General features: G+C 36.1%; 1 protein-coding gene across 1 annotated transcript in view; it reads right to left on the bottom strand.

Annotated features, from left to right (window-relative positions):
* TMPRSS5 (transmembrane serine protease 5) overlaps window positions 1-14965 on the bottom strand; it is an 819938-nt gene that overhangs the window by 573964 nt on the left and 231009 nt on the right. Inside the window, exon 2 of the mRNA XM_044081066.1 lies at window positions 12927-13034. Coding sequence (XP_043937001.1) covers window positions 12927-13034 — 108 coding nt within the window. The remainder of the gene's footprint in view (window positions 1-12926; window positions 13035-14965) is intronic.

The following is a 14965-nucleotide window of genomic DNA, read 5'->3' as shown; positions in this document are numbered from 1 at the left end:
AAGGCCAAGATACCCTTCAGCCTGACATACCTCAGATTCTGCAATATTTAACTGAGATGTTACACAAAGGGCTTTCTTTTTCATCTATTAAAATCCACGCCTCAGCTATTTCAGCTCACTACAACACGGATCCTCCCTTATTTTCGCATCCACTCCTAAGGCAGTTTCTCAGAGGGGCCAAAAACATTAGGCCTCCCAGGAGAGCACAAACACCTACTTGGGACCTCAAATTTGTTCTGGAAAAGCTTATGCTACCTCCTTTTGAGCCAGCTTTCTCAGCTGACTTAAAGTTTATATCATGGAAGACTGCCCTGCTGCTAGCAATTACTTCAGCGAGAAGAGTTTCAGAGCTTCAGGCACTAATGGCAGTAGAGCCTTTCCTCATTTTTCATCAAGACAGAGTTTCTCTGTGAACTAACCCCTCCTTTATGCCTAAGGTGGTATCCAGTGTGGCTCTAAATCAAACCATCCATTTACCCACCTTCTTTCCAAATCCACAGAACAAAGGAGAAAGACTCCTACATTCCTTGGACATTCACAGGCAGCTACGTTACTACTTGGATAAAACTAAGGTTTTCAGAAAATCTGACCAGATTTTTGTGTCCTATGCTACAGCATCACAAGGAAAGGTTATCTCAAAACAGACCATTTCCAAATGGATAGGACATTGCATACGTTTTTGCTACACCCACCATGGAAAACCAGTTCCTGCTAGCATAAGACCACACTCTACCAGGGCAGCAGCTACATCTACAGCCTTCCTCAGGGGGTGCCAACCAAGGATATTCTGGAAGCTGCAACTTGGAGTTCAGTATACACCTTCACCAAACATTACCACTTACCACTTTACTCTAAGACTAGAGCTGGCTTTGCCACTGCAGTTTTGCAGGGCCTTCTAGCCTCCTCTAACCCTGTTTGACTCCACCTCCCATCCTTAGCTTTGGGATTCAACCCAAGTGTGATGACTGTAGCAGGGTAACACGATGAACATAGTACAGTTTTGTACCTACCATAAATGTAGATGTATACCCTGCTGCAGTCCAGGTTACCCTCCCTCCTTCCCCTCTGAACTACCTGAACTTATTTTTACCACTCTATCCTATACTACCTCTGTGGTGTATTTGCTTGTGCCTAAGGGTTTTGTTTTATTTTTATATATCTATATATCTATATATCTATATATATATATATATATATATATATATATATATATAGAAGCCAAGCAAGTATACTGAAGAAAAAAATACTGAATCACCTTAGAGATCAAATGTTAGCTGTATTAGAGTCAATGCAGCGGGCTTCAGAGCTCAAACTGCCCAGTCAAAAATCGATCCCTTATTTGGAAATAAATATAAATATAAAAAAAAAAAACACCACGTTCAGATGTACAAAACTCCTTTATTACAAAGTTTCAGCCGCCTCAGACAGACAAAAACTGAGGAAGCGGCTGATATTACCTAACTTTGTAATAAAGGAGTTTTTGTACATCTGAACCGATTTTATATGAGCTTTATTTCCAACGATCGGATTTGACTGGCATTGACTCTAATACAGCTAACATTTGATCTCTAAGGTGATTCAGTATTTTGAATTTTGGGTCTGCTGCCCACGCCGCTTTTTGGTTTCTTCAATATATATATATATGTATATATATTTTGCATACCTATTAGGGGCACCTGACGTCTGGGGCAAGAAAAACTGAAGAAAATGGCGTTGGATGTCTCTTATATACCCCTGGCCTGACTGATGTCAGGAAGAAGCGACAGCAACCGGACCAAGACTTTGGAATTCGGGCCGACTGCGGGACCGCCTGACGGCAGGATAACCCAAGTGTGATGACTGCAGCAGGGTATACACTCGAACATCTACATTTATAGTAGGTACAAAACTGTATTTTTTCCCATCTGATATCTACCACAGTTATGCTTCTTACATAAACAAAATGCACATATAATACTTTTACCCTTTCATTAAACAAAATGATATTCAGATTTATTTCCCCATAATCTTTCAATCTGCTCCCCTCTCTAAAAAAGAAATACACTTTATGTTTTGCAAACAAATAATGTCACAATACAAACTTACACACCATTCAGAAACTTAAATCCTTCTACAGCTATTCCCGGTACTGTTTACAGTAATTGAAATAACTTTAACATTATTCCTTTCCTTTTTTGTTAATTTTCTGAGATAAATTCATAGTTTTGTTTTCTTACTTTTACTTTCTTTCCTATGGAGAACTTTCTTTCTTGTCTGACTAGTTCCTGATCTTCTCCATCCTTCTAATCTGTTTGCTCATTTAACAATTGCCTAAAAGTGTTCCTATTTCAGTTTTCACCTCTTGCAGACTATTTTATACATGTCTTTCTTCTCTTGTCTTATTAATATTTACAACCTTATTGCCTTACTCAAATATTTTTCTAAATCTTTCTGCTCTGTAACATTAGTTCTAAACTTAACATAAACATGTTTTTTCAAATTCAGTTCTTGACCAACATAAATATAATTTCTCCACGGGTAACTTGTCTTTTTTTCTTTTCACATTTATTTAGAAATAAATGCATCAGTAATTCAATCTCAAAACCAATGTCATAGAATGCTTCCTTTTCCCAAGTGAACAGATAATCATACGTTTATTTCTGAAAAACCTAAGGAAATTAAGTTACCCATAGTACTGTTTAATAACAGTACCATTCTTAGTTTGCACTCTAACAGTAAAATCTTTTTTATTGCATTCAAAAGTATTTACAGTACATTTCTCTTGTCATTTTCATGTAGCAATTATTTCTGCAGACATTTTACTTACCCTTGAAAGCGCTTCTCCTTCACAAGTCTTTCTCCCCAAGTAATTGCTCTTCTTGCTCAACAGCCTCACAAAATACACAGTCTGCCCCCTCTGCCCATGATGCTTCAGATTCTTCTCCTGGCTTCTTATCCAATAATTCCAGTAAGCTTTTGTTCTGCATGTCACCATTGTACAACTCCATTATTACAACTTCTCCATTCATAGATTTGTTCTGTGGAATAGCTAATTGCTGATTTGTATCTACCAAAACCCTATCATTTACCTCTAATATCTCCACAGCCGTAACTGCCATGAAATATGATATTGCAGGACATGAATGTTATAAGCAGATTGTGTAACACTTTATATATATATATATATATATATATATATATATATGTGTGTATATGTAAATATATATGATTTATTATCATATTGTCAGATGGTATTCTGTCAAACTGGGATAGTCGAAAGGCAAGTTTCCCAGTTCATGGAAGGCCGAACCAAAAATGATCGACACCACAACAGTGTGCATTCACTGTTGTGAGGGTGATGTTCTGCGTTGGGATCGCGGTACAGTGGGAATTGGGAAATGTACCCATTTCTTCACTGTAGTGTGATCTTGGAGGTTGTATCTATATATATATATATATATATATATATATATATATATATATATATATATATATAAATAGCAGGGGGTATGAAGATGCAGGGGGGCTTGCCCCCCTGCAAAATATTAGTTGGTATTGACTGGGAGGGAACATATGCTGGGTGATGTCAACTTTGCCGAATTTGGACGGTTTGACATTACCAGTTTCGGTACTGTGCCAGTTTGGTGCTGTGATTTTCAATATTTTAGTTCGACATTGTGACCACTCAGTGGAAGTCATTTTGTGATTATAATAGTAAACCATATATATATATAAAATATATATATATATATATATGTATATATATATATATATATATATATATATATATATATATATATATATATATATATATATATATATAAATATATATATATACATATATATATATATATATATATATATATATATATATATATATGTGTGTGTGTGTGTGTGTGTGTGTGTGTGTGTGTGTGTGTGTGTGCATGTATATTAAACTGTTTTTTGGGGGATATTGATATATTCAGGGAGTAAATATGGGTCTTATGTCTATAGAAAAGAAAATAAATTATTACTAACATGAAAACATGAATAACTGAAACAAAAAATGAGTTGGAAAAATAATTTTGCACAGAAGAATTAGATGAACTACTTCTAAAAGCACATGTGGATATTCTCTGGGGAGAGATGAAAACTGCTATAGAACTGTACCGACATGGGAGAAAGTAAAACTGTTTAATGAATGGTTACATGAGGAATACAGACAGAAGAAATATGCATAAGGATAATAAGATTTAAATGGAAAAAAGACATGAAAATATTTTAAATACTAGAAGCTAACTGTTTGTGCGATCTTGATTATACAATTCAATATCTTTAATATTCCAAAATGTGCACACCAATTGGAAACCCCGGTCAGCATGTAGATTGTAAACTGAGCATATCCTGTTAGAAAAATAACCTGGTTGCTGAACTAAAGTTGAGCTGCTAGACTTTCTATTAGGAAATCTTGTGTCTCAAAGTATTTCACTATAGTTTTTGCTCCCATCAAAATATTACACACACAAAAAATACATAAAAACAGGACATTCTGCAAAACTCTGGACAGTTAAAAGGTAGAGTATTACCATTACAACTAACTGTAATGTTTTTAATCTTACCTCTCAATTATCCGCACCTTAGCCCCTTACTTTTCTCATATTTTTTGTCCTGCCCCTTGAAGTTTCAAAAAAAAAAAGACACAAACCAAGATATAAATTGATACAAGAATGCCCTGTCCCATGGTACCTCCCCAGCACAGTACTGATGTACTGTGCAAATGTGGGCATACTTGCCATATGTATGTGCAGTTTATCAGTAACGAATGAACAACACTTTATGACACTAACAATTATACAAATATATCATTTAAGGAAGGTAAACAATTTCTTTCTTAAAGAATGTCATTGTATAATATAAATAATTCACTCCTGGATGTAGTTATCACAGGATTAATACACAGTTGGATTTGTTTGATCAGTTGTGCTTTGCCCTCATGATCAAACCACACCAGTCATGGGTTAATCCTGTGAGACACTCACCCAGTCATCAGTTATCACTAAATTATAAAATACTAATGGAAAAATATTTTTTCCACACCAGTTCTACTTATGGGAAGCAGCCTCTCTACCTACTTAACAAGCATGTCCACGTTTCCCTGTTGTAACTCTAACATCATAATCTTGTCTAACAGTGTGCCAAATGCAACTGCTTTCCGTTCTAACTTAGTCTTATTCCCTTTTCTACATGGCTTCTCTTCTGGATCTCTGTACCAGTTGAGACACAGCAATATTTCTTTGTCACAGGTTCTAGATTCATAGGAGATTACTAGACTAACAACTTATGGGTCTTTACAAGCCTAACCAATATAACCCAATTTTACCATATATATTGCCCCAGGGGAAGGAGGATCTCATGGATTTGTGCCTGTGCATTGAGTATATTACAGATTGAATAAACAAAAACCAGGACTAGTTGCTTCAGGCAGAACAAACAGACACTTTATTACGTGAGCGCTTTCGGGAAATTCAATGACTTCCCTTCCTCAGACAAAAGCATATGCTTGCAAGCTTCAATAAATAGCAAGCCTTAATGCATAAATTAAACAATCAAGTAATTAACGAAAATCAGACATTCTTTAAAGATAAATCAGTTAAAAAAACAAATGTAAGCTTAAGAATTAAATACTACCCATAAAGCAGAACTTTAAAAGGCACAAGCTATAATAAAAATAAATTAAAAAGTGCCAAGGACACCAACACTTACAAAATTGCTACATAGCAGAAAACAAATAAATCAACATAGAAAAGATAAAATTTAACTTAATCTAAACCTTTTTAGAAAAGGTGGGCAAAAAAAGACTAAATAAAAAACAAAAAACAAACAAAATATAAACAGAGCCACCAAAGGCATGTTTTTAATCTACCTTTTCAAGGCTAATCTTTTGAGACAGCATTTAATGGACACGGTCTCATTGAGACCAGGCATTAAATAAGATGCAGTCAAAACCTGCCATCTTAATTCTTCGATTTCAAGATTAATCTGCCAGGGCCCACCTCTATCATCCTTATTAATTTGGGTGAGAACTGAAAACTTAAAGAAATGGCCAGGGTGATCATTAATGTGCCTAGCTAAGGCATTCGTAAGGTCACATTTAGTGATTGCATAATAGTGCTCATATATGCGTTGCTTAAGCTTTCGCTCAGTTTTACCAATGTAAAAGGCGTTGCAATCCTGACATAGAGCACAGTAAACTACTCCCATTGAGTCACAGGAAAAGTGACCTTGAATTTTAAACTGAACCCCCCCTAATGTTGACCTGATAGGCTAGGTTCAGGTGTTTACATTGGTGACAACACCCGCATCTTACCATTCCTTTGGGCCTAAAACACTTACTTTTATTGGTGTATTGAAGTAAAGATTTCAAATTCAACCCTCTTCTAAAAGTGATAGTGGGTTGATCACCTAAAACCTTCATTACAGATTATTACAGATTGCCCCTGCCCATAAGGGACACAGGTGTGAGTTTGTGACTCCCCATCTATTGATCCAAACTGTGTTGTAAGTGGCCAGGTAAGGGCTCTGCTTAATGTGAATAAGAAACCTGTTCTAAAGAAGGGGAAATCTCTGAGACACATATCTGTCTCTCCAGCATGTTTTGTTTGAGTTGCTGACTAAGTTTAGTTCCCTAGATCAGGTGACCCGTGTGCTGTTTTACTTGTGGATGTGCAGCAGCTCTATCAACGTCTGGATTTGTGAGTGTCTGCTGGGTCAGGCATGGGTCACCCTTTAATAGCGATAGGAGACATTGCAAAGGGATAGGGCTTTTAGTCTCTGCATAGTACATGTTGTTTACACCATGCATGTTCTTTGTGAGGAACCTCTGATGTTACTCCAGCTACTGTAAATGCCTGATAAATGTCATGCCACATGATGCATTGTACTCGATTATTGGTCTAATGACGGCTGACTACAGTGCGACTATAGTTTCTTTGGACCTGGATGCCATACCTTTACTTATAAGTTGTGCCATATAAAAGGATTTTCTCACCTATGTGGTCAAAGTTCAGGCTACTATTTATCTGTATACTTAGATCTCTCACCTCTGAGTCTATTCTTATGCATGTACTATTGATGTTGTAATTTGCAGGGTTATTTGAGTTCCCAAAGGCTATGCTAATGTATCTTTTTTGCATTTAGTTTTAGGCCATGTTTCTGGCACCAATTATTTGCTTGATCTAGACCCTCCTGAAGGATACCTACATCACTGGGGTACTCAGTAATTGCCCCCAGCTTGCAGTTGTCAGCAAACTTTGTCATCCACAAGCTTTCCACATTTGCCTTGACTTCAGAGAAGTATATTCCAAACAGGAGCAGTCCTAGTACTGAGACCTGTGGCATACCACTAACCGGCCTCTTGCTGGATCTGGATTTACCCACTTTAACCATGTGTGCTGTCCTTGAGCCAATTGGCTATACATCTGGTATCATAGGGATTTATGCCCAGTTTTGTGAGTTTATTTCTAATACCTGAGTGGGGAATTAAGTCAAATGCCTTGGATAGGTTATGGTAGGTGCTATGTACTGTTATACCCTCATCTATGGCCTTAGTGACTTTCTCAAATCCAAATCCACCAGATTCAGTAGGCATGATCTTCCCTTGACAAAGCTGAATTGGGTCAGTTCCAGTGACTGGACATCTCCTTTGTCATTATTTATCAGGTCCATGATTATTCTTTGCATGGCCGTACATATAAGACTAATCAAACTTATGGGTCTGTAATTTCCCAGGTCAGTAGATGGTTCCCCCTTTATGCAAAGGATGACTGTTGGTATCTTCAACTATATCAGGACAAAGCCAGTCTGAAGGCTGTGGTTAAATAGAAATCCTAATGGGTCTATGTCCTGATTTAAGCTGTTTAAGAGACAATCTGGTATATTGTCAGGCCCTACTGAAACTGTGTTTTTAGCTTTGGCGAGCACAGTGGCAACCTGTTCTTTAGTGATAATTAAAGTGGTGGGGGATATTTCTTGGGGGAGAACCCAGGGTCATGGGCAGGTGAAATTTGAGCTGAATTTGTCATTCAGCAGATTTGCTATGTCTTCTGGCTGAGTATAGGTGATGCCATCTATAACTAATTCAGCACATTGTTGGGTGGTGCCCTTAAGACTGAAAGATGCTTTATGGTTATCCTTAGCTTTGGAGGCTATTTTTACCTCAAAGTCTGCTTTCAGAGACTTGAGTAGTTGCCTGATTTGCTTGTTTAGACTAATGAGGGACTTACTGCTCTGTTGTGTACGTTTCCTGTTACTTCTCAACAGGATTTTAATTTTTTTGTTGTACAATCTGTTCATACCAGAGGTCAACCAGGGTGTCTTGGTTTTGCAGTTTATTTTGATCTGGTACTGCTGTTTCTGTGCAGTTGTTTATATGATCAAACAGGGCTTTTGTATATACCTCAGCACAGGTTTCTGTGTTTTCTGGATTTGGGGGAACTCAGAAACTAGCTATGCAGTCCTTTAATAGGGGTTAAATTACCTTAGAGAAATTCTTAAAGGTTTTAGGGTTAGGTGGGGGACTAATTTTACCTTTATTTCAAGGGAGACTGCTTTGTGATCTATTCTTACAAGTGAGGACATAACACAGGGTTGGGTGGTGGGAATGCAGCACTCTTCCATATTTGTGAGTACCAGATCTAGGATATTTGTTCCCCTAGTGGGACTACAGACTAGCTGCTCCAGGGCATTTTATTTTACAAAGTCAAGAAATATTTGGGCCTGCATGTTAGTGGTCATGTATGCCGCTCAGTTAATGGAGGGGTTTAACTGAATGGTGAGTGATTCTAGTAACCTAAGGTATGATGTACGGGTTTCCTGGTTCAAAGTGGGGAACCTGTAACTACATCACTAAGATATCATCAGGTTATGATTTGGCCTCTGCTGTACCAGGGACTAATATCATTTAGTGCGATTATGATTTAACATATGAAATGTTCTCATTCTTTCTATTGAACTACCTTTGCTATGCTGTATTACCATATTAACTTCTATTTTCATTTGTATTTATTGTTTATGTTATGACTCCATAGGATTCCATTTTTAGATCAGGCCACTTATTATTGATCGATTAAGCTTCGGACATGTGGTCACCATTAAGCTTTTTTTTTCCCTTGCTTTATTTTATAGTCTTACCTAGCCTGCCCATTAAATCATAACTTATATAAAATTAATTTATTTTTGCTTGCTTGTTAACCAAATGAGGTGGGCTGATACAAATAACTTCTCAGCCAAAACCTAGGACATAAGGCAATAGAGGACAAAAACACAACTTGCTCAACAGTCCAAAATAACACACTAGAACTCTATAAAATATTTTGTATTTAGATTCAAATGTCATAAAAGTTAGGATTGGCAAGAACATGTAAAAAAAATGAGAATATTACATTATATTGAAAGAAAAACTCCACACGAAAGTCACCGCCTATGAGAGCCAGAAATGATCCAACAATATATACTGCTATACTATTTATATATATATATATATATATATATATATATATATATATACTATATTGTTAATGTAAATAGATATCTATTAGTTGCTATTTGAATTATTGTTTCAAGCTGTTGTTTTAAGAATGGAAATGGTGCTTTAAGGTCCTAATTGAAAGCAGTGTTTAATTGGCTGATATTTTAAAGGAGTGTTTAATTGGCTGATATTTTAAAGCAGTGTTTAATTGGTTGATATTTTAAAGGAGTGTATTTAAATAGAAAATTGGAGGAGGGGGGTTTATCTGAGGAAGTTCAACATTGAATGGAAAAACACGGTGATACAGTTAAGGCATTTTATTTTATATGTGTTTGTAACAATAAATCCTCTTTGCTTGGTTACAATGTGTGGCAGCGTTCCTGGTGCCTATTTTCAGCAGTACATATTATATTGAATGAATCAAGGCAAGAAAACAGTTACAGGAGACAGACAAACAGCTCAACAAAGCTGAGTTATAAAGATGAAGTACTGACTTTCTTTCTTCTCATGTCTTGTCTGTATACAGAGTAGTTGAAGGGCAGGTGTCATTCAGCATGTCTATGTCATTTCTCCTGCTGGTGATGGATAATGAATTTCTGCAGTGGCAGGGCCTGTGATGTTGGATTCTCCACTACGTGTTCTCACGCATTAACTCTAGTATAGTGATTCCATTGTTTTTAACAAGGCCTTACAACTCAACCACTGACCTAACCCTACTCCCCCAAATGATGATCTAGCTTCCACCACAAGGTGCTTGCGCACCGATCCTAGCCATCTGCCCTCATGATGGAGGACAGTGGGATGATATTTCCTTATAACTCAGTTCTCTCAAGGCTATTCCTCCAGTGCGCTGCTTCTGTAGCTGAACTCAGTCAGTGTTCCAGCCCTTTGTGTCCCTCTAGGCCAACCCTCGATATCAAGCCTTAAAGTTATTTCTGATTTGGTTTTCGTTTCTTTTTTTTTTCCATGTAACTGCACAGTTGCTTTCAGAACTCACACAGTGATGCATTTGTATAAGCAAATAGGTAAGTTACTCCAAAATCTTTGCTCAAATCACGCCACACTCATTTCTCAAATCTTTCCTACAGTACACATGAGAAACCTTTTATGTCGCTCTTCAAACTCCATCCTCTCTATTCTGCTTTCCATTTTGTTGACTTTCGGTTATACACTTTTCAACACCTATGGATTATTCCTTCTTTTTGTGACCACTTGAATTGGGCACAATACCTCAAATGCAGCTTATCCAGTGCCCTGTTCAACGGATGTGTAACTTCAGCATTTTTGCAATTAAATGCACTCGCTATGTATGCCCAATTTCCTGAAAAACAAAATGCAGATGTAAACAACCTCAAAGCACACAGGAACCAAAAAGGCAGAGAAGCACAGCTCTGCTTGGCAGAATAAACATTTAATTGATTAGCTCTTTCATTTCTTTGAGTAGAAACTTCTTCTGGGAAACAAGGGGGATAGTTTATTGTGCACTTTGCGACTTACACCATGCATTTTATGTAGGAAAACTGAGTGTAGATTAAAAGGCCATGTCTGTGAGCACAACTACGAAACTAAGAAGAAAAAGGAAATAAATGCCCTATCAAAACATGTGGAAGAGATCCCTGGACATGAATCTAAATGTATTATTCTAGAGAAAGTTATGGCTAATGTGAGGGGTGGTGCATGGTCTCTAAATATAGAGAGGCATGAGATAAACTGGCAGTTGCATTTAAATGCTAACAATTGGCTAGGTTTGAATGATCAAATATCGCTAGCATATATTTTAAAGTTGAAAGCATTGGAGAGATAAGGTTTATTATTATCCATAAATATAAATTTGTACCTGCAAGATGTTTATAGGATTTTAAACTTTTATGTTGTTTCCGTTTTATATGTTCTTTATATATTTGTTACTGTTGCTTTAAAAAAGGTAGCTTGTTCTGTTTGAGGGCTTAGCGGTCATATATCCTGTTTTTAGATCACTTGAGCTTCTAAATTAGTCTGTTTGTTGTGTGTTTTTTATCTGAAGAAGTTTCTACTTAAAGAAATGAAAGTGCTAATCAATTAAACGTTTATTATGCCAAGTAGAGCTGTGCTTCTCTGCCGTTTTGATTCCTGTGTGCTTTGATTCCCAGTAAGTATCCTGTTAGCTTTCATCACTGCATGTTTACATTTCTGTGCACAAAAATTCTAAGGGTTGATTATTTGCTTCAGACACTGCTTCTTTTCCGTCTCTCCTAGGACACCACAAGGCAGGGACATTTTCCTGGATTCCTCCACTTGTAGTGTACTTTGTTGTACTATGCTAAACTATATTATATATATTTACTATTATTATTATTATTATCATATATGATATGATGTTATATCCTGTGCAATTGCATTATATGAATTATATTACAGTGCTTCTTTGTATTTTTTCATCTATTTGTATGCCCATCTATATTAATATTGTATCCACAGTACAATTATAATTGAAAAAGTGGTTGCATTAACTTCTGGAACACCAAAATTATTCAGCTTGGTTTGCAGTTCTCATAGTCTCACAATGTACATACAACCACTCTTACAACATTAACTGTGGATGGTATTAGAAAACTGCAAAGCATTATACATTTGTATAAACAATTGTGAATGCACTTTTTTCTGATATTAAATAATTTATCTTGTCTATTAAATTTTCTATTAATGATATATAAACATAACTTATATCGCAAAGTATTTTATTAGCACCAATATTCTCATTTTTTCTCAGACTTGTTGGTAAAGTATGCACACTACTTATGTTTAGTGGGGAAAGTTATGTGGTACTTTGACATATTACTTCTTAATTATCATTTTATGTTTTGCAGATTTACTAATACTGGGTTCTTGTATGACTGGTGGTATATCTAACTGAATAAGAAACATCTGTTGTATTTTCTGGCAAATGTATGTAATGAGAAAATGGGTCTGCATGTGTGTAAGCTACCAGTCTATGCATATACACATCCCATTTATAGCCAACAACAAGATAAAAAAATGGGTTTGAGTTGCATACTTCACTAGATTATTACTTCCCGTGTCTCTACTTAAAACAGACAGTTGTGTCAAAAAATCTGACATAGTAATCAAAAGTCCCAGCCTATGCGTTATTCAATACATAACTAAATAAATAAGGCTGGTAGGAAATCTAGAGACAAAACTGTGTCATACTTACAGTTTAATTGTACCACTAAAACAACGGACAGTGTATTTGCTCCTGTGCCGCATTAGTTATTATAATCACCACCATGGTCATAGGAAGTCACAGAGATTATATCATTTAAAGAAATTGGTCATTAGTGAAATGGTCCAGTGAACCTATGACCAAATGCCAACCACTATTTATAGTCTAATAACAAATTAAGGCTGTGCTTTGCTCCTTTCATTTTTCCCTGATAAAATATGTGAATCACATTCTTACCTAGAAGCCAGATTCCAGCAGCTGCTCCCACAACAAGACCGAAAATACACAGAAGTATTGTACATCGCCTAAAAGAGCAACACACTTTTGCCATCTCATCTGAAGAATCTAAAAAAAAAAATCACCATATCAGAACAATGAGTCATTTAGTAAACTATTTTATTTTTATAGATTACACAACTGCTGTTGTAGTCAAATCATCCTGAGTTAGATTTTTTTTTCACCAAGGGTAATAATTACTTCTAGTTTAGAGGTGGAAATACATCTGAGCTGAATAGTTGCAGTGTTAGCTATGCATTCTTTGATGTTATGTGCCCTCAGTGATTAAACTTGGCCTAATTTGGTTTTGTCATCATGGACAATACTACTTTGTGTAAGCTTACTGCACCGGTTATTTGACACACACCATTCTTCCGAGAATGTTATAGTTTCTTATGTACACACATGATGAGAAAATGTCTCAACAGATAAAACCACCTTATTTGTCATGAGTGACCTTACTTTTACTTTGCAGTCTGTGCAGACGTGCTTCTTCGTAGGTTCATTATACTTTAGCTTTTTGGGTTCCTTTAACGGCATCAAAATGATTTATTGAGCCTGCCATTGTTTTTGCATCTGTTTCTCCATACCGAGACTATCCCAAAATGTTATCAGTCACTATATTACAAGTTCCTTTTATTGCCCCGAGTTATCCTTTCTTTATCTTCATTTCATATCTTTCAATTCTTAGTTACCTTTTGAATGAAAGTGGGTGTCGTCCTGTAAATGATTCACAACATTTATCTGTTTCCAAGTGTTACTTATACATATTTTGGTCTTTCAAACTTTACTTGCACATTGTGGTAGTCCCTGCATCATTCAGAGCTCCCCTGGAATGCTTTATCTCAACCCTAATAAAGGCTCAGCCTCTACAACTGGACAGTGATTTCCATTTTAGGTTTGTTAAAATCAGTCCTTTTTTTATGCCTCTTCCTTACAATCCCAGCACTCTTCTAACTCCCTACCATACATTTTTTTTCTCTACCCAGGTGCTCACATCTAATTATTCATATGCTTTTATTTAGATCTCTTCTCTGCTTCCTTTGTTGTTGAAATATGTCTTACAGTTGACTGTAAATTTACTATATTCTCATGAACTTACTGAAGTATTTGCATAGTTATTTGTGTTAATAATCAACTGTCATGGTTTATAACAGCCCTTTAGCATAACCAAAGAAGAACATTTTTCTTTTAACATTTTCTGGTATGTCAACTCTGGTACAAAACATGTTATCAATTAAAAATAAAGGAAACCTTTCCATTTTGGTCTTCTTTTGCATAACATTTGAAGTTAGTAAGACTAAATCAAGTGCACAGTCATGTACTATTTTAAAGACCAAACTTAATTCTTTGTTTATTTATTTGACATTTGTTTACTGGAAAGTCTGACTGGGATAATATCCCATTTTCAGCAGAGCCCCAGGGAGAAAACCTGCACATTGACATAATATGGTTAAAGTTAAATAGTTATTACAGAGCTTGATAGAGAAAAATGACATATTAACAAAGCAAAAATTCAGTTTCAGTTCATACAGTGCGAACCTATACATACATAGTGAAAATATCTGGACTGCTATAACAAGTTGAAAAAGAACATTGACAACAGATGAAATATTCACAACTTGCAGTTCATAGAGAAGACATTAAACACACTTAAGTACACTCTTTGGAACAGAGATGACCAGATAATATAGTCTAGGTAAATATATATTTGATCTTTGTCTAAAAAATAAATATAACTAATTCCTGCTCTCTGAACATAGTCAAAAATATGCTGGTGGTGAAAGGAGGGATGGACTAATTGGGTTCCATTCACGTAGTTGAACTTTTACAAATTCAAACCACATATGGTCGAGACCATACGTTCAAATTTGTACAAGTTTGAGTGTTTGAATGGAAGTCTCCATAAGTGGAGGTTTCCATTCACTTCAATGTGGTGCGATTTCAGAGTTGGTATATTTAAGTAGCAGGGGGGTATGGGGGTGCAGGGGGCTTGCCCC

This window comes from Protopterus annectens, chromosome 8.part0 (genome assembly GCF_019279795.1).
Source record: "Protopterus annectens isolate FY-2018-M chromosome 8.part0, PAN1.0, whole genome shotgun sequence".
NCBI classification, from domain to species: Eukaryota; Metazoa; Chordata; order Ceratodontiformes; family Protopteridae; genus Protopterus; species Protopterus annectens.
The sequence above is the reverse complement of the archived record's forward strand: the minus strand, read 5'-3'. Positions and strand labels throughout refer to the sequence as shown.